The sequence below is a fragment of the Balaenoptera borealis genome (genome assembly GCF_965194805.1).
Source record: "Balaenoptera borealis genome assembly, chromosome: 19".
NCBI classification, from domain to species: domain Eukaryota; kingdom Metazoa; phylum Chordata; class Mammalia; order Artiodactyla; family Balaenopteridae; genus Balaenoptera; species Balaenoptera borealis.
The window spans coordinates 68,905,405-68,926,350 of NC_138878.1; the positions used below are offsets into that span (position 1 = coordinate 68,905,405).

A 20,946-nucleotide genomic window follows, 5' to 3' on the forward strand; every position below is an offset into this window, starting at 1 on the left:
GGCGCGTGGGAGAGGGTGCCAGGTGGAGGAACCGGCAGGTGCAAAGGCTTGGAGGTCGGACTGAGGCGGGAGGATTCGGGAAACCTAGGATGAGCCTTCCGCTTGCAGGGAACAGAGCGTGTGGTAGAGTGACGCCTGGTTCGGCAGAGAGGTTGTTCCTTTTTCTGAGGGACCTGGAGGCCACGGAGGGTAGTGGATAGAAGAGGGACATATTATGTGTTAGGGTTTTAAAAGTTATCACGGACTTACCTGGTGGTCCAGTGGTTAAGACTGTGCGCTTCCAATGCAGGGGCGTTGGTTTGATTCCTGGTCGGGGCACGAAGATCCCACATGCTGTGGGGCAAGGCCAAAAAAAAAGGAAAAATAAATAAATAAAATGAAAAAAAATATTATCAAGAGGCTGCCCAGAGGGGGAACAGACTGGAATGTGGTTGATGAAGACACTGAAGCAAAGAGAAGTAGAGCCTTTGTCCAAGGTCAGAGATCTGGTAAGAGTCAGCTCTAAGATTGAAACACAGGCGTTAGTAAGTTAACCCCAGGTCCAGGTTCCAGGGCCAGGTGTGGATACAGGGGAGTCCTGCTCACATGGAGCCCAGCCATGGTTGCTTTCCTCTTCCCACATGTTCCGAAGGTTAAAAAAGCACTTAGGGGGACGGTGGGAGGGAGACACAAGAGGGAGGAGATACGGGGATATATGTATATGTATAGGTGATTCACTTTGTTATAAAGCAGAAACTAACACCATTGTAAAGCAGTTATACTCCAATAAAGATGTTTTTTAAAAAAAGCACTTAAGGATCCTACACAAGGCAGGAGAGGGTGTCCCAGTCCCTCACTGGTATTGACACCACCCGTAGGTTATCTGGGTATTGTGTCTTGAGACTCTTCCCTAGATACAGTCTCAGCTCTTGGATATGGGGACCCAGAGGATATCCCCAAGCCCTGGGTCCTGAGTGCAGGACAAGGGTAACATACAGGAGTTCCCATTCCTGACAACCAGTATAAAATGGTATGGAAGGTTATCCCAGGAACAGATACCAGCATGTGCAAGTACTTGGAGGTGTGACTGAGCTGGAAACAGGGTACAGCAGGTCTTCATTCTTTTAGTTAAGAACAGAGAGCAGGGGCTTCCCTGGTGGCGCAGTGGTTAAGGATCCGCCTGCCAGTGCAGGGGACGTGGGTTCGAGCCCTGGTCCGGGAAGATCCCACATGCCCAACTAAGCCCATGTGACAAAACTACTGAGCCTGCACTCTACAGCCTGCGTGCCACAACTACTGAAGCCTGCGCGCCTAGAGCCCGTGCTCTGCAACAAGGGAAGCCACTGCAATGAGAAGCCCAGGCACCACAACGGAGAGTAGCCTCCACTCGCTGCAACGAGAGAAAGCCCAAGCCCAGCAACAAAGACCCAACGCAACCAAAAATAAATAAATAAATAAATTTAATTTTAAAAAAAAGAACAAAGAGCAGGGGATCAGTAATCAGGCCTGTAATCTGGCTAAGAACTTCGACATCATTTATGGAGGTAATGAGAGGTTTGGATAAGAGGAAGTAAGTGGTATTAACCAGGTTTTAATAGGCTCCATCTGGCTGGAGAGAAAAGACTGGAGTTAAGGAGGGCAGCAGGGAGCCCAGGAAGAGGTTACTGCTGTAATCCAGACCAGTGGTGAAGCTCCAGAGTTTTGGCCATGAAGGTGGGAGACAAGTTTGGATTCTAGGTACATTTATTTATTTATTTATTTATTTTTGGCTGTTTTGGGTCTTCATTGCACGCGGGCTTTCCCTAGTTGTGGCAAGCGGGGGCTACTCTTCTTTGAGGTGCATGGGCTTCTCATTGCAGTGGCTTCTCTTGTTGCGGAGAACGGGCTCTAGGCGCTCGGGCTTCAGTAGTTGCAGAGCGCGGGCTCAGTAGTTTTGGTGCACGGGGTCAATAGACGTGGCTCGCGGGCTTTAGAGCGCAGATTCAGTATTTGTGGCACATGGGCTTAGTTGCTCTTCCCGGACCTGGGATCAAATCCATGTCCCCTGCATTGGCAGGCAGATTCTTAACCACTGCGCCACCAGGGAAGCCCCTCTAGGTACATTTTTAAAGAAGAGCCAAGTAGATTTTTAGATGTTGTTAGGTAAGGTAGTGGTTAGAGATGACTCCAAGAGTTTTAGTCCTAGCAGCTGAAGGGATGGATCCTTCATCAAATCGGATGTGGCAGTTGTCAGTAGGTTTATTTTTCTTGGGAATATCAGAAGTTTTGTTTTGGTCCTGATAAGGGTTTGAGATGTTTCAGAGAACAGTGAGTGGAGGCATCAAATGGGCAGCTGGACGCACATTTCTGAAATTTGGAGAGGGGATCAGGATGGAGACTTTCAAAAGTGGTGGCTATTGTAAGGACCAGAGTGAGGGTGTGGATGACATTTTGAAAGTGGAATGCAGGTTAGAGTGGTAATGCTATCAGCGGGTCAGAAGGACTAGGGTGCATGCCGAGGAGTGGTTCTCTTGCTTAGCACCTGGTTGAGGTTCCTGATTATAACAAACACAGGTGAGAGAGAGAATGGCTCTGGATGGTCTGGGAGAGAAGATGATCTGGCAGGTGGTCAAGGCTTCCATGGGATGAATGGGTGCAAAATACGGGGTTTGGGAGGCAGAGAAATAATTGAGACAGTTTGACACTGAGGCCGGGGCTCCTGCTAATTCACTACTGTCCAGATTCTCCAGAATTGTGTAGTAAGCCTTTTTGGGGTCTAGAGTGTTTTAGTCTTGCTGGTGGATAAGATCCAGAGTAAATGGTGTCATTTGTGAAAGTCGTTATGCCTGGCAGGGAGGTTGTAAGGGCTGGGGTTGTGAGGAAGTTTGAGTAGAGAGAGGAGGGTTGTGACTGTTGAGGGGACAGGCAATCAGACAGTGCATCACAGAAGTAGAAGAATGTCATGGGTGTCTGTAATTCACATGTGGTTCTGAGTGGCTAACATTGAAGCAAGGATCAGAAGCAGGTGGAGAGCCCTTCAAAGCACCATGAGGGGCTTTCCCTGGTATTGGGATTCATCAGAGGTCTGGGATTGTACTGAATAGTTTTTGAGTGTCAAGCAGTCTCTGGAAGGAAACTATGGGCCAGGTATATGGTTAAATCCAGGGAGATACCTGTATTGTAGAGCAGGAAGGTAGGCAGAACTGTGGGAGTGTCAACCTGGAGAATGATAATGTTAGAGAGTGAGAGTCTACAGAATAATGTGCACATACACAGGTAATGTGAGTTTATGACCCCACAGCCCTGGTATTGGGGACTTAATGGTGAAGCATGAGCCCAGGTTTGACTGTGTCTTGTACGTACAGTCTGGGAGACCTCAGGGGAATTGATTGGCAGGAGAGATGGGGCTCTGCTCGCCAGGCCCAGAGCTTACGTGGCATCTGTATGTCCCCCTGTCTGTTATTGCTGAGGGCTGAACACAGTGATTAATGGGACCTGAGGAGAGAGTGAGCGGAGTGGCACCAGGTTCTGGTATCTCCTCTGTGGTGGGGAGCTTGGGAAGAGGATGATAGTGGGGTAGATTGTGTGGTGATGGACTGTGGGTTCTCAGAGTGTTCATTTTTTCATCTGTCCCCATGTTGACAGGACAGTATGACCTTTGAGGGACATTGCCCTGTACCTCTCGTGGGAGGAATGGAGGCTCCTTGATGAGGTTCAGGGCACTTGTACCACGATGTGATGCTGGAAAACTTTGCACTCATATCCCCACTGGGTAAGACTCTCACAGCCTTCCCAGTGACCTGGAGTGAGCTCTGTATTCTGGCTCAACCCCTTTTCTGCGGGGGTGCTCTGTCCTTGTGACATGTGGACCTCAGGCACTGCTTGTTTCCCCAGCTTTCTGGGTAGTTGCTGTGGTAGGTATGCCTGGGTTGTTCGCACTCCATTCTTCTCTCCCCTGCAACCCCAATATTTGCTGTACCGGATCCTCACTGGGAAGAATTTGAGGTCTGTAGTCCTGCAGTGCGTTTAATGATCTGTACCATCTTGTAACTGAAGGTTTGTGCTTTTCGAGCAACAACTTCCCATTTCTCCCATCCCACAGCCCCTGGCCTTCTACTCTCTGTTTCTATGAATTCAACGTTTTTTGTTTGTTTTAAACTCTACATATAAGTGATATCATACATTATTTGGCGTAATGTCCGTCTGGTTCATCCATGTTGTCCCATATGGCAGGACTTCCTTTGTTTTTAAGGCTAAATAACATTCAAGGCATGCATGTGTATGTGTGAGTATATCACACCTTGTTTATCCATTCCTACGTGGATGGACACTTAGGTTGTTTCCACGTCTTGTGTATTATTCATAATGCTGCTGTGAACATGAGAGTGCAGGTTATCTTTTCCCCATTGGATTTCATTTCTTGGCTATATTCCAAGCAGTGAGATTGCTGGATTGTATGATAGTTCTGTTTTGAATTTTTGAGGAACTTCCATACTATTTATTCATAACACCTGTACCAGATTATCTTGCCAACAAGTGTACAAGGGTTCCCTTATTTGTGTACCTTTTCCAACACTTGTCTCGTCTTCTTGATGATAGCCATCCTAACAGTTATGTAGTAATATCTCATTGTGGTTTGGATTTACATTTCCGTGATGATTAGTGAGGAAGAACAATTTTTCATATACTTGTTAGCCATTTGTATATCATCTTCGGAATAATGTCTCATCAGATCCTCTGCCCATATTTTAATCAGATTATTCTGTTTCTGCTGATTTCTATGAGTATGTTATGTGTTTAAAATATCATCCCTGGGGTCTTCCCTGGTGGCGCAGTGGTTAAGAATCTGCCTGCCAATGCAAGGGACACGGGTTCGATCCCTGGTCCGGGAAGATCCCACATGCCGCGAAGCAACTAAGCCCGTGCCCCACAACTACTGAGCCTGCACTCTAGAGGCCGCAAGCCACAACTACTGAGCCCACGTGCCACAACTCTGAATCCCATGCGCCTAGAGCCCATGCTTCGCAATAAGAGAAGCCATGACAATGAGAAGCCCCGTGCACTGCAACTAGAGAAAGCCCGCACACAGCAACAAAGACCCAACACAGTCCAAAAAATAAATAAAATAAATACATTAAAAAAAAAAAAAAGATTGCTTTGGCTCTTTGAGGTCATTTGTGGCTCCATATGAACTTTAGGATTCATTTTCTATTTCTGTGAAAAATCTCATTGTAATTTTGATAGGAATTGCATTGAATCTGTATATTGCATTTGGTGGTGTGGACATTGTAACATTATTAATTCTTCCAGTACAAGGATATGGGATATCTTTTCATTTATTTGTGTCAGTTTGTTTTATCAGTGTCTTATAGTTTTCAGAGTCCAGAGCTTTTACTTCCTTGGTTAAATTTATTCATATGTATTTTATTGTTTTTGATTTTGTAAATATGATTGCTTTCCTAATTTCTTATTCTGATATTTCATTGTTTACAGAAATGCAACTGATTTTTGCATATTGATTTTGTATCCTGCAACTTTACTGAATTTGTTTAATAGTTGTAACAGTTTTCGGGGGGAGTCTTTAGGGTCCTCTATATATAAGATCATGCCTTCTGCAGCAGTTTTACTTCTTTTATGATTTTATTATTAATACTTTTTTCTCTTGACCAAGTGTTCTGGGTAGGCCTTCCAGAACAATATTGAATAGAAATGAGGACAGTGGGCATCTTTGTCTTGTTCCTGGTTTTAGAGAAAAAGCTTTTAGGTTTTAAATTCTGAGTATGATGTTAGCATGGGCTTATTGTTTATGGGTTTATCATATTGAGTTATATTCCTTGTACACTTAATTTGTTCAGAATTTTTAATAGGAAAGTATGCTCAATTTTGTTAAGTGGTTTTTCTTCATTTATTGAGATGATCATATTATTTTTATCCTTCAGTCTCTTAATATGGTGTATCATGTTTATTGATTTGCATATGAGGAACTATCCTTGTTTCCTGTGGATAAGCCACACTTGATGATAATGTAAGATTCTTGAATATGATGTTGAGTTTAGTTTGCTAGTTTTCTGTTGGGAATTTTTTCCTTCTATGTTCATCAAGGATGTTGGCCTGTAATTTTTTTTTTCTTATAGTTTCCATAACATGGTTTGGTATCAAGGTATATTTCTAGCCTTAGCCTGAGAAAATGAGTTTGGAAATGTTCTTTCAGCGTTTTGGAAGAGTTGAGGAAGGATTGACATTAATTCTTAAAATCACTGGAAGAAATCACCAGTGAATCTGTCTGGTCCTGTGCTTTTCTTTGTTGGGACAGTTTATTATTATTATTAACTAATTAATTTTTAAAAATTGAAGTATAGTTGATTTACAGTATTATATTTATGTCATGGTAAGACATAGTGATTCAGTATTTTTATAAATTGGGGAATTCCCTGATGGTCCAGTGGTTAGAACTCTGTGCTTCCACTGCAGGGAGATGGGTTCGATCCCTGGTCTGCAAACCAAGATCACATGTGCTGTGCAGCACAACCAAAAAAAAAATTTTTTTATACTCAATTTTAAGTTATTATAAAACAGTGGCTGTATTTCCCTGTGCTGTAAAATATATTCTTGTTGCTTAGCTTTTTGGGAGATTTTTAATTAATGATTCAGTTTCCTTAATTGTTACTGACCTACTCATATTTTTTTTCTTCATGATTTAATGTTGGTAATTTGTCTGTTTCAAAGAATTTATCCATTTCTTCTTGTTTATCCAGTTTGTTGGCATTTCATTGTTCATTGTTTATATTTGTATATCTGTAGTATCAGTTGTACTAACTCCTTCATTTTTGATTTCATTTATTTGAATCTTCTCTTTTCTAATTTAATGTAGCTAAAGTTTTGTCAATTTTGGTTCTTTTCAAAAACCAGCTCTTAGCTTTGTTGATGTTCCTATTGTTGTTTTTAGTCTGTATTTTATTTATTTCTCGTCTGATCTTTGTTATTTCCTTCCTTTTAGATTTGAGCTTAGTTGTTTTTTTCCTAGTTCCTTGTGGTGTAAAGTTACGTTGTTTATTTGAGTCTTTTTCCTTAATGTAGGCATTTATTGCTATCAGCTTTACTTTTAGAAATTCTTTTGCTACATCTCATGGCATGTTTTGATTCCATTTTACTTCATCTCAAGATAATTTTATTTTTCCTTCTGATTTTTTTTCTTGAACACATTTGTTGTTCAGGAATGTGTTACTTAATGTCCATATATTTTTGAACTTTCCAGCGTTCACAAATATATTATTATGTTGTTGATTTTTAGTTTCCAACTCTTATGGCTGAATAAGAGTCTTGATATGATTTCAGTCTTCCTAAAGGTGTGAAGACTTGTTGTGACCTAACATGTGATCTCTCTTAGAGAGTGTTCTGTGTCCACTTGAGAAGAATGTATTGTGCTGTAGTTGAATGGAATGTTCTGTGTATGTTTGTTAGACTAAGGTGGTCTAAAGTTCCATTCAATATTTGGTCAATGTTTGAGCTAAAGTGTCATTAAATATTTCCTTATTGATTTTCTATTTGGTTAATCTACCCATTCTCAAAAGATGGGTATTGGAGTCTGCTAACATTATTTCACTGTTGTCTTTTCTACCTACCAGTTTCTTTTGTTTTTTCCTTAATATTTATTTATTTATTTACTTTTGGCTGTGCCGGGTCTTCGTTGCAGCACACAGGACCTTCATTGTGGCACATGGGATCTTTTAGTTGCTGCATGCGGACTTCCTAGTTGCAGCATGCGGGCTCTTAGTTGCGGTGTGCATGCAGGATCTAGGTCCCGAACCAGGGGTGGAACCAAGGCCTCCTGCATTGGGAGTGTAGAGTCTTACCCAGTGGACCACCAGGGAAGTCCACCTTCCAGTTTCTTAATATTTGCCTTAACAGATTTAAGTGCTCTGATGTTAGATTCATATTGTTTATGTTCTGTCCTCTTGATGAGTCAACACCTTTATCATTATTTAATGACTTTCTTTGTCTCTTGTGATAGGTTTTGAGTTAAAGTTTATTTTTCTGGCCTAAATGTAGGCTATTTATAAGTATAAGCTACTGTTTTTTCGTTTCCATTTGTATTGAGTTTTTTTCAGTTCCTTCTCTTTCAGCCTATTTGTGTCCTTAAAGCTGAAGTAAGTCTCTTGAAGGCTTTATCCTCAGCCACTGTGTGTCTTTTGAATGGAGAGAATTTTGTAAGGACTTCGTAATTGCAATCTTATTAATTTTTGTATGGTTGATTTGTAGTTCCTTTGTTCCTTTTTTTCTTTCTCACTTTCTTCCTTTGTGATTTGATGGTTTTCGGTAGTGGTATGCTTTGATTCCTTTCTTTTCATCTTTGTGTATCTACTATAGGTTATTGCTTTGTGTTTACTGTCTGGTTTGTGTAAAACATAACAGTATTTTAAGCTGATAACAATGTCAGTTCTATACAAAAAGTCCCCTTTTAGAATCTTCCTACAGTGTTGGTGGGAATGTAAGTTGGTATAGCCACTCTGGAAAATAGTATGGAGGTTCCTCAGAAAACTAAAACTAGAATTACCATTTGATCAAGCAATCCCACTCCTGGGCATATGTCCAGACAAAACTATAATTCAAAAAGATATATGCACCCAAATCTTCATAGCAGCACTACTCACAATAGCCAAGACATGGGAACAACCAAAATGTCCATCGACAGATGAATGGATAGAGAAGATGTGTGGTCCATATATACAATGGAATACTATTCACCCATAAAAAAGAATGAAATAATACCATTTGCAGCAACATGGATGCATCTAGAAATTATCATACTAAGTGAAATACATCAGAAAGAAAAAGACAAATACCATATGATATCACTTATATGTGGAATCTAGAATATGACACAAATGAGCCTATCTATTAAACAGCAACAGAATTACAGACATAGAGAACAGACTAGTGGTTGCTAAGAGGGATGGTTTGGGGAAGGAATTGAGTGGGAGGTTAGTGGGTATAAGCTTTTATATATAGGATGGATAAACAAGGTCTTACTGTATAGCACAGAGAATTATATTCAGTATCCTATGATAAACCAGAATGGTAAAGAATATTTTAAAAAAACAATGTATATATATGTATAACTGAATCACTTTGCTGTACAACAATAATTAACACAACATTGTAAATCAACTATACTTCAATAAAGATTAAAAAAAAAGGGAAAAAAGTCCCATTTTAGTATCTCACCCCTGTTGCATTTATATTTTTGATGTGACAGTTTATATGTTTTTATACTTGTAGTCATAAGAAGTAATTGTTGGTGTAGTAATTTTTAATACTTTTGTCTTTTATCCCTTATACTAGAATTAAATGATTACCACACCACCATATTACAGTGTTAGCATATTCTGAATTTGTGTATATACTTACCTTTAACACTGTGCTTCGTATTTTCATATATTTTCCTGTTGCTAATTAGTGTCTTTTCCTTTCAGGTTGAAAAGCTCCATTTAGCATTTCTGGTAAGGCAGGTTGAATGGTGATGAACTCTCTCAGCTTTTGTTTATGTAGGAGAGTTTTTATCACTCCTTCATTTCTGAAGGACAGCTTTGCCAGATAAAGTATTCCTTAGTTGGTAGTTTTTTTTCCTTCTGCATTTTGAATTTAATGTCCCACTCTCTCCTGGTCTGCATGGGTTCTGCTAAGAAATGTGCTTATAGCCTTACAGGGGTTCTCTTGTATGTGATGAATTTCTTTTCTTTTGCTGCTTTCAAAATTCTTTGTCTTTGACTTTTCAGACTTTCATTTCACTGTCTCAGTGAAGATCTTGTTGGATTGAATCTGGATGGGGACCTATGTGCATCATGTACCTGCATATCCTCACCTCTCTCTCTTGATTTCGTTGATTGTTTCCACCATTTTTTATTTAAATAAGCTTTTTGCTCCTTTCTCCATTACTTCTCCTTGTGGCACTTCTACAATGTGAATATTATTTCCATTGATGGCATCCCATAATTTACATAAGCTTTCTTCAGTCTTTTATCCCTCTAGCTGGATGATTTGAAATCACCTGATTCAAGGTCACAGATTTTTCTCCTGCTTGATCAAGTTGGCTGGTCTCTGTTGTATTTTTCATTTCATTCATTGTGTTCTTCAGCTCCAAAATTTAATTCCTTTTTTTTTTTTTTGTATCTTGGAACTTCTTGTTTTTTGTTTTTTGGCCACACCATGTGGCATGCAGCATCTTAGTTCCTTGACTGAGGATGGAACCCGTGCCCCCTGCAGTGGGAGTGTGAAGCCCTACCCACTGGACTGCCAGGGAACTCCCATTCTTGGAACCTGTTGATTTGTTTGTGTATTTTTTTCCTACTTTGATTGAGTTTCTGTTTGTGTTCTCCTGGAGCTGGCTGAGCTTCCTTAAAACATTTATTTTGAAATCTTTGTCCAATTGTTTATAGATATGCATTTCTTTGGGTTCACTTGCTGGAAACTTACGCTCCTTTGGTGATGTCTTGTTTCCTTCAAATTGCATGTTTCTTAGAGCCTTTTGTTCATGTTTCTGCATTTGATGGATCAGTCACATCATCCGGATTTTCAGACTGGTTTTGGTAGGGAAAGACCTTAACTTGGGTTGGATACAAGGTCACTGGCTAGGTGGGGTGTGGCAGTTTGGGCTGTCAGAAGGGACCAACCATGTAATGGCTCTGCAGCTCTGTCAGCTGAGGTCAGGGGCACCAAAGATTGTAGGGATTCTCAGTAGCCAAGGCTGCAAGGTGAACTCACAGTTACCTTGCCCTGGTGAACCTGGAGGGTGTGACATCGGTACTATGTTCAGATCATACCAGGAATGTTTCTCATTTACCCAGTATTTTTTTGGTTGTAGCCTGCGACACAGCCCATGTCTACTTTCCCTTCCCTACTGTTAATGCTGTGCTGACTAGTCAGTTTTACTCCACTGTGATATCTACTCTGACTTCCAGCCCAGAGATAAGCACCATGTCTCTGGACTTCAAATCTCAGCCATTTCTCTCATACCTCCTCTTCTCTTGCTCTGCAACTTTGGTCTGCCTGTGCTATGAGGTGTCCATACATCCTTAAATTGGCCTTGAACAGCAGCTATTCTACTGCAGTTGGTTTCTCCTGGGTTTGGACATATGCTTCTACACAGTGTCACCTCACCAGGAGAATAGGTCCTGCAGGAATCCTCTGGCATATGAACAAGTTCTAGAATATGCCTCTCTACTTGGTGCTGTACCCTATCCTAATGTCCTTCCCCTAGTGAAGTGTACCATTCTTTTGCCTTAGAGGCACAGTCATGCCCAGTAGCTGCTTCCCCAGTGGAATTACAAATCTCCTTTCTGGAAAAGCATCCTGTAGACTCATTCCTAGATATGACACATTACCTTTATGATGATGTTGCTCCCTCTTTATAAAGTCAGCATGTTTATTTGCATGTATTTCACCACCATTTATTCGCATTCAGGTTGCTAATGTGGAGCAGAGGCACCCTTTCAACGAAGCGTTTCTATAAGCATGTCACAGGCCAGGACTCCTAAGGCACCTTCGTTTTCCCAGAAGAACCACTCCAGTGAGACGTGTAGTCTAGTCTTGAGAAGTATTTTTCACTTGGCTGAGCATGAAGAAACGCAACACAGCCAGAAAGTGTTCGGGTGTAGAATATGTTTGAAACGATTTCATTTTAGTGCAAACCTCCAAAAACACCAGAAGCAGCACATGGAAGAGAAATCCTTCAGTAACGCTGCAGTCAGGGCCTTGTTTGTGAAGAGCTGCAAATGCCATGTGTCAAGGAAGCCCTTTACCTGTGAGGAAGTTGGGAAAGACTTTCTGGCCACCTTGGGACATCTCCAGCCACAGACCACTCACACCAGGGAGAAGCCAAATGAGATTGCCCAGCGTGAGGCAACTTTACAAAGCAGAGAAAGTCATTACAGCCGGAGAGAATGCAAGAAAGCCTTCAGCCCGAAACATGCAATTGTTCAGGACCAGGGTGTCTACCCTGGAAGACATTGTTTTGTGTGCAGTGAATGTGGGAAGACATTCAGGTGCAAATCCTCATTTGTTGTGCACCAGAGAGTGCATACTGGAGAAAGGCTTCATGTGTGTGGTGAGTCTGGCAAATCTTTTAGGCGAACCTCAACCCTCAATCTGCATCGAAGAATTCATACTGGATCAAGGAAGTACAAGTGCAGCAAATGTGGAAAATCCTTTAACTAAAACTTTGTCCTTATTTATCCCTGGAGAAGACACATTGGAGAAAATTGTTACTTGTGCAGTGAGTGTGTGCAGTTTCCTAGCTGTAGATCCATCATAGTTCGAGAACGGACAGTTCACACTGGAGAAGGGCGTTATGAGTGTACTCAATGTGGGATATCTTTTAGACGAAAATTTTACCTCATTGTACACTGGAGAGTTCACACAGGAGGAAGGCCTTTTGAGTGCAGTGAGTGTTGGAAATCCTTTAGTCATCAATCTTACTCACTCAACACTGGAAGGTTCATAGTGGAAAAAGGCCTTATGAATGCAGTGAATGTGGAAAATCTTATACTTCTCACCCTGGCCTCTATTATCATTGGATCACACAGGAGAAAGGCCTTATAAGTGTAGGGAGTGTGGGAAATCTTTTACCAGTAGGAGGAACCTTCGTTATCATCAGGGAGTTCATACTGAGTGCAGTGAATGTGGGAAATCTTTTCCATCTAGGTCCGGCCTCTGTTATTATCAGAGAGTTCACACAGGATCGAGGCCATATGAGTGTAGTGTGTGTGGGAAGTCTTTTTCCAAGAGCTCTGTGATTACTGAACATCAGAGAGTTCACACTGGAGATAGGCCTTATCAGCGCCGTGAATGTGGGAAGTCTTTTTTCTCTGGTTCCAACATCAATAATCATTAGAGAGTTCACACAGCAGAAAGGCCTTATGAGTGCAGTAAATGTGGGAAATGTTTTCCCTGTAATTCCGTCCTTCATGAACATCAGAGAATTCACACAAGCAAAAGGCCTTATGAGCGCACAGAATGTGGGCAGTCCTTTAGAGCAAATTCTTCTCTCCTTGAATACTGTAGAGGTCACACTGGAGAGAAGCCTTATAAATGCAGTGAATGTGGAAAATCTTTTTCATCTAGGTCTGGTTTCCGTTATCATCAGAGAGTTCACACAGGATCGGGGCCATATGAGGGTAGTGAATGTGGGAAATCTTTTCCCCAGAGCTCTGCACTCCTTCAATATCCATGTTCACAGAGGTGAAAGGCCTTAAATGTGTGGTGAATGTGGGAAATCCTTTACCACTAGTTCCACCCTTTGTTATCTTCAAAGAGTTCACAAGCAAAGCCTTATTCGTGCAGGGAATTTGAGAAACTCTTTCCTAAATAATTCACCTTATTATACATGGTAGGATTTGCACTGGAGAAAGGCCTTGAATGTGCAAGGAAATGTGTAATTTTCTTGTTCAGGGTAACGACCCTGGAAGAAACTGAGGAGCCACCCATCTGAATTCAATCTCATACATCCAGTTATCCACAGGGGGAGATACCCCTTAAGTTTCAGTTATGTGGGAAGCATTTGTGGCTATACTGCACTTTGTAACCTGTCCAGAGATTTTCCCAGATTTATGTCACTGTCCGTTTCTGTGGCTATTTTACCTGTATCGCCTGGCAGGTCCACACGGTGTGCATCAGTCACCAGCCCAGTGTGCTCAGGAAAACTGACCTCTGTTCTTCCAAGTGTTGGAGCAAACTAGGAGTAGGTCAGTCCCTTCGGGGTTGGTGTTCCCCTCTCTCTGACTACGTGTACAAAAGCCTGAAGGAATGTTGGCCCAGAGAATATCATAAGAATTCAGCTGACCATGTGCAGAGAAGGACAACCCTTTTCAGGGACGTGTTCTCACATGATCAGTTTTTCCATCTAGCAAGTCACCAACCCAAACTGTGTGCCACACATTGTTTTGGTTTGTATAATGCGGGTGCCTTAATGTTTAAGGCCTGTTTTGGGAGTTCTTTGTACTGCAGGAGGTTTTTTATAAGGAGATTTGGGCTCCACCGGCATGGGCCTCAGGGAGGATAGTACGATGGCAAAAAGTGGCTTGCCGTTTTTGGCCAAATTTGCATTGGTGCCAGTGAAGTCGTAGGAGAGAGGGCAGGGCTTTTTGGTCCTCATTTGAAGCCTGGATGCTATGAGTTTTAGGAGACTCATACATCACCCTGAAGAGGAGTAAGATGTGACAACCTCAAGTTCTTGGAGCAGCATGAATTTTTTCCCCTGTTCACAGCGGGTATCACAGGAGGTGTCAGCACTGTTGAGAGGCATCTCCTCCCGTGGTCTTGCAAACAGCATGTGCCCTGATGTCCACAATTCCATGGGTGACAGTCACTGGTTGTAAGACTATAGGGGCCAGGGGAAACTGAAACTGCTACAGAAACTGGGTTAGTAGGGAGCAGAGGAGACAGCAGCCAGCTTATTGGAATGTGCCTCTTCTAAAAGTGCATCCACAGATGTCTTTGTGATAATGACCGATGTGCAGGATCAGCGCGTACACAAATCTCAGGACCTCCAGGCAGGTTTGTGTTGTGTAGCTGAGGTCATTGTCAGAAGAGATAATTGGAACGTTCTGTGGAATTTTGTAGCTGACCTGAAGTGTTCGCCTTAAGGCCATTGTTGCACAGGCAGGAAAAGGTAGAGAAAAGTAGTCCAGGGATGTGGCTCTTGTGAGCCAGCCAGCATTCCTGTTGACTGAAGTGGAAATGTCCTTTATTACTCGTCAGTATTTGCTGCCACTGAGGCAAGACTGACCCCCAGAGGGCATGACTAGAAAGGTGGTGGAGCAAGTATAGGGTTGCCAAAACTGTTTTCCAAAAAAGTGGGACGTACAGATTTTCTTAGCTTGAAGTGTTTTTTAAAGCTTTATTTAGGTGTAATATACGTGTAGAGAACTGTACATTTTTAAAGTGAAGTATTTGATAAGTTTTGACATACACATGATACCTGTGAAAACATCATCACAGTCATGGTAATGACCATATGTGTCACCATGTATTTGCCTGATTTCCTTTTATAATCTGTCTGTCCCTGCCCTTCACAGCCCTCCAAGCAACCAGTGATTTACTTTCCCTTGTAATAGATATCTTTACGATTTCTATAATTTACATGATGGAATCCTAAAATATTTACCTTTGTTTTTTCCTGGTTTTGTGTTTTGTAATTATTTTGAGATTCATCAATGATGTTAAATGAGGAGCTCTTTTTTTTTTTCTGTTTTTTTGAGTAATATTCTTACCATTAGATATAACAGTATTTATCCATTCACCTGTTTATAGCTATTTGGGTAATTCCAAGTTTTGACTGTTGAAAATAAACTAGTACAAGCGTTTGTGTACAGTTTTTTTTTTTTTTATGGGGAGGATTCATTTAATCCTCATGACCCCATGTACAGTTCTTAATATGGATATTTGTTTCCTTTATCTTTTGGTCCAAAAATTAGATTGCAGTGTTTGAGTCACAAAGTAGGTGAACGTTTAGCTTTTGAACAAACTAACAAATTGCTATCTAAACATTGTACTTTTTCCTTTTTTTTTTTTTTTGATTTTTATTGGAGTATAGGTGATTTACCATGTTGGGTTTTTTTTTTTTTTTTTTTTTGTATTTGTAACAGTACTTGTATGAAGGTTCCATTTCTTCTACATCCTAGTGAATACTTAGTTGGTCAGTGGTTTTTTATTTTAACTCTTAATGAGGTTGCCGTGCTCTCTCACAGTTTGAATTGAATTTTCCACAGAATTCATGATTAGCGTCCTTACAGATTTATATTTGCTATCTTTGGTAAAATGTCTCCTTTTATCTTCTGCCTATTCTTTTTTTTTTTCCCCTTTGGCTGCGCTGCACAGCTTGCAAGATCTTAGTTCATCAAACAAGGATTGAACCTGGGCCCTTGCGGTGAAAGCTCCGAGTCCTAACCACTGGACTGCCGGGGAATTCCCTCTTAAGCCTATACTTTGATTAGTTTTGGCTATTTTCCTTTTCTTTAACGACTAGGACAGTGCAACAACAGATACCCATTTTACTCATTCTTGAGTGACTGCTTTATGGAATAATTGGTTTCAGTACTTGAAGAACATGTCTTGAGTTTTTTCAGTGTTTTTGTTACACACAATGTAATGCACACATGTACCATACACTCTAAGATTAATCTGCCAGGAGAATTTACTATTACTTCTAAGTAAACTTGATGAATGACACCCCGCCCCCAGCCTCTTTTTTTGAGCATTTACTAAGAAGAGCTTATAATTGTATATATGTTTCTCAAAGACCTGAGAGCTAATCCTTTGAAATGTAAGCATCAGGATCAGTTAGGCCTCTGTCTCTCAGTCTCTTTGGAAAGATAGAATCCTAGTTTTCATAATTACCAGCTGTCAAACACAGCTGCACTAATCTCATTTATATTTCCCAATCCTTTGTAGTGTTTCAGTTCTATGAATACTGAGTTCCCATCCTCCCTGTTTCCTTATTCTCCCTTTATTTTAAAAAAACTATCTTAACATATTTTTTTTAATCTTGAAGGTGGTTTATTTTTGGCTGTGCCACGTGGCTTGTGGGATCTTAGTTCTCCGATCAGCGACTGAACCTGTGCCCCCTGCAGTGGAAGTGTGGAGTACTAACCCCTGGGCCGCCAGGGAATTCCCCTCATTCTCCCTTTAAAACACCTGATCACCTCTGCAGAAATTACGATTGAGTTCAACTCTTTTTCCTGCTGTCAATAGTTATTGAATAAAATATGGTTTTTTCCCTTTTTGTTTTTATTGTTTCAACTAACGTCTGGCTGTGTTTATCTTTGACACCATCAGTCTCAAAAGGGAACAAGAAAACATGCTAATTTGGTATAGTACAAAGACTGCATTGTTTAAAGATGGAGCATGTATAAGAATGGTCTTCTGAGTCTTGAACTATCTCATTGGGTTACCAAAATCAGGTTTGGCTGCTCACAGCTGAAAACCAATACTGGAGAAGGAAGTGTCAGTAGAAACGAAAGATGTTGTAATCAGAAAAGCCGGCAATCTGGAGAGAAGGTGGACTCATGTCCCCAGACCAACTCTGAAAATTCTGGTCAGCCATTCAGCCATGACAGTTTTTTTTTTTTTTTTTTTTTGGCCACACGGCATGTGGGATTTTAGTTCCCTAACCAGGGATCGAACCCGTGCCCCCTGCAGTGGAAGTGTGGAGTCTCGATCACGGGACCACCAGGGAATTCCCAGCCATGACAGTTTTTAAAGGGAAAAAGTGGGGAAGAATCTCAGTGAATCGTAAAGGCAGGAAGTTGGTTTCTGCATCATTCTCCATTGCATTCAGACTGGCTGACTCTTCGGATGTCTTGCCTGTGGGGTCTGCCTGCAGGATTGCATAGGGAGCTGTTGGGGTTATTCTTCATTCTTCTTTGTGTTTTTTAAAAGATTTTTTGATGTTGACCATTTTTGAAAGTCCTTATTGAATTTGTTACAGTATTGCTTCTGTTTTATGTTTTGGTTTCTTGGCCGCAAGGCATGTGGGATATTACCTACCTGACCAGGGATTGAACCCACACCCCCGGCATTGGAAGGCGAAGTCTTATCCACTGGACGGCCAGGGAAGTCTCAATTCTTTTTTTAATCTAGGAAAAGAATGAACAGGTTAGACAAGGTGTGGTGTGCATTCAGGAGAGTATAAGTCAGGAGTTAGTTTAAATTGTTTAGTGATCTCTTTCCTATAATTAGGTTCTTTCAAGGTGAGGGGGGACAGAAATGGGCAAATAGGAAAGGGGCAAAAGAACCACTTTCAAATGTTGGGAAGTGATTATTTTGTGATTGCAGGGACTTACATAGTTGGGAATTTGTATTATCTGTGTTAGCGTTCTCTGTAAAAACAGAAGCAGTAGGATATATAGATACAGTTCCACATCTGCAAAAAAATATGTTTCATTGGAGAGAAAAAGTCTTGGGAATACTCTGAGTTGGAAAGGTACATGTGGAATTCAAAGAACTGAAGGAAGATCACTGTCTTTTGAGGATATTGTGTGATGGGGACAGCAGGTAGCAAAGAAGCAGAGAAAGTAGGTATCTGAGGTTATCTCGAGGATCAAAATGATCCCAGTTTGTCAGGGAGACGATGACTCTGTGAGGGATTAATCAGGTAGATCAAATAATTATACTTGCTTATGGTAAAAAGTACTAAGTATTGAATTGAAATACATTTATTAAACTATACTTTAACACCTTTTAATGTTTATTTCAATTGGAAGCTTTCTTTTTTTTTTTAAAGTTCTTAGTAGTAACGTATTTACAGAATTTAGAGTATTCAGTGGGCAGCTTTTGGAAGTTATGTTTTTACAAATGTCACTTTTAGAAATTATTGTGAGCCATTTGCACTTGCAGGATACTTTCAAATAGTTGAATTCTCTTTGCCTGTTTATCCCACAGCTTTTCATAACTTCATTGCATTTTATTACCACTAACATTTATTAAGATAATGATTTTCATATGTTGAAGTCCTAACGCCTTAGTGACTGTATTTGGAGACAGGGCCTTTAGAGAGGTAATTAAGGTTAAATGAGGTCATAAGGGTGGGGCCCTAATTCATTAGGACTGGTTTCCTCATAGGAGGAGAAGTAGACACTAGGTGTATGTCCACAGGGACAAAAGGCCATTTGAAGACACGGCGAGAAGATGGCCATCCCAAGCCAAGGAGAGAGGCCACAGGAGATACCAAACCTGTTGACACCTTCCTCTCAGACTTCCAGCCTCCAGAAGGGTGAGAAAATAAGTTTCTATGGTTTAAGCCAGCCCATCTATGGTACTTTGTTATGGCAGTTCTAGCAGATTAACACAAACATCATTAATGTGTTCTCTTTACCAAATAAATAATGAGGCTCAACATTCAAAGAGACAGGAGAGAAAATTGGTATAATTTGAAAAATGGTGGAAAACTATAAATTAGCTTTGAGGGGAAGGGAATTTAATGTGGAGTTTCCTAGTTTGTTTCCACTACTGTTGGAAACCAGAACTTAGCTCCAATTTGCAAAGTCCGAAAAGAAGACCAGTAGAGAAAGTCAGGCTTTTAAACTCAGAATCATTCTTATTTCCTACAGTGTGTTGTGGGTTACAGCTGTCATGGAGTAACAGGGTCTGACTTACCCTCCTCTTGTCATCAACTGTAAAACTACAAAATAAGAGGAGTGGCTCCCTGCAGGCATTGGAGAAACAGTGTGGGGCTGTAACCCTGAAGGAACAGGATAGCACTCCAGGTCAGATCACATCCTCCTATCCTCCTGTCAGGACATTTTCCAGACCTGCACAGGGAAGCAGAGCCCAGAGAGCAGAAGGTGGAGACAACAGAGCTCAGGGCTAGGCAGTCAGCAGGAAATCCTGTGGCGGAGTCCTCTCAGGGAGATCCCTCCTTGGATGGGCAATGGTGGGTGGGAGGGAATCTGAAGCTTTAGGCCAGGCTTTGTCAGTCCCACTCCCCACAGAGATGGAGACCCTCCATCTCACATCAGTGGTCAGGTGCACATAGGTGCTTCATAGACTGAGCCCCTACTTCTCCCTCCAGAGGCTGATGCCCACATGTTAGCTCCCAAGCATGTAAGGACGTTTTCAGGAACGGATCTGCAGGGCAGGATGCAACCAGCAGGAAGTGCCCCCTCCCACCCGCACCCCCCCCAACCCTGTACTGGGCACAACAGCCAAACCTGACCTCAACTAGTGAGGCGGTACAGCCTACCTCAAGAAACAAGAAAAATCCCAAATAAACAATCTAACCTTATACCTAAAGGGACAATAAAAAAATAAATGAAACCCGAAGTTAGTAGAAGGAAGAAATTATAAAGATCATAGCAGAAATAGATAAAATAGACACTGTAAAGACAATAGAAAAAAATCAAAGAAACTAAGAGCTGGTTCTTTGAAAAGATAAACAAAATTGACAAACTGTTAGCTAGACGCACAAAAAAAAAAAAAAAAGAGGGAAGGCCCTGATAAAACCAGAAACAAAAGAGGGAAAATAACAGATACCACAGAAATACAAAGGATTATAAGAGACTAATATGAATATCTATACACCAACAAATTGGACAACCTAGAAGAAATGGACAAATTCTTGAAATCATACAATCTTCCAAGACTGAATCAGGAGGAAACAAAACCTAAATAAAGCAGTCATTAGTACAGAAAATGAAACAGTAATCAAAAAGCTCCCAAAGCCAATCCAGGACCAGACAGCTTCACAGGTGAATTCTACCAAATGTTCAAAGAAGATTTAATACTTATCCTTCCCAAACTACTACAAAAAATTGAGAAGGATAAACTTTTTTTTTTTTTTTTGGCCACTCCATGCGGCTTGCAGGATCCCAGTGCCCCAACCAGGGATTGAACCCAGGTCCTCGGCAGTGAAAGTGAGGAGTCCTAACCACTGGATTGCCAGGGAATTCCAGGAAATACCTCTGAACTAATTTTATGAAGCCAACATCACCCTGATACCAAAACCAAAGACAACACACCGAAAAAGAAAATTACAGGCCAATATCTGTGATGAACATACATGGAAAAATACTGAACAAAATTTTAGCAAACTCAATTCAACAGTTCATCAAAAAGATCATACACCATGATTAAGTGGGTTTTATTCCAGGGACAGAAGAATGGTTCAACATCAACAAAATGAAGTATAACCATCTGATCATCTCAATAGATGCAGAAAAAGCATTCAACACTATTCGACGCCCATTCATGGTAAAAACATACAACAAAGTGGGTTACAGGGAACATACCTCAACATATTAAAGGTCATATATGACAAGCTCGCAGTTAACATCATATTCAATGGTGAAACACTGAAAACTACCCCTTTAATTAAGACAGGACCAAGACAAGGTTGTCCACCCTTGTCACTCCTATTCAGCATAGTATTAAAACTCCCAGATCCATTTTTATCCTTTTAGAGGATTTGGGGGGCTTGATTTTTCTTGAATCACATAA

At 41.0% G+C, this 20,946-nt stretch overlaps 2 protein-coding genes across 29 annotated transcripts in view; both read left to right on the forward strand.

Annotated features, from left to right (window-relative positions):
* LOC309617257 (zinc finger protein 211-like) overlaps positions 1-16,729 on the forward strand; it is a 61,860-nt gene extending 45,131 nt beyond the window's left edge. Inside the window, exon 4 of the mRNA XM_082369258.1 lies at positions 11,420-16,729. Within this exon, the coding sequence (XP_082225384.1) occupies positions 11,420-11,492 (73 nt within the window). The 3' untranslated portion in view covers positions 11,493-16,729. The remainder of the gene's footprint in view (positions 1-11,419) is intronic.
* LOC309617245 (zinc finger protein 773-like) overlaps positions 1-20,946 on the forward strand; it is a 137,815-nt gene that overhangs the window by 6,125 nt on the left and 110,744 nt on the right. For 26 of the 28 annotated variants that reach the window (XR_014237833.1, XR_014237834.1, XR_014237835.1 and 23 more), the window contains exon 2: positions 18,607-18,724. The exons of 1 other annotated variant lie outside the window; for it this stretch is intronic. The gene's annotated coding sequence lies outside the window, so the exon portion shown is untranslated. Of the gene's footprint in view, positions 1-18,573; positions 18,725-20,946 lie in introns of all 28 variants that reach the window. One more of the 28 variants, XM_082369185.1, reaches the window with a different exon arrangement.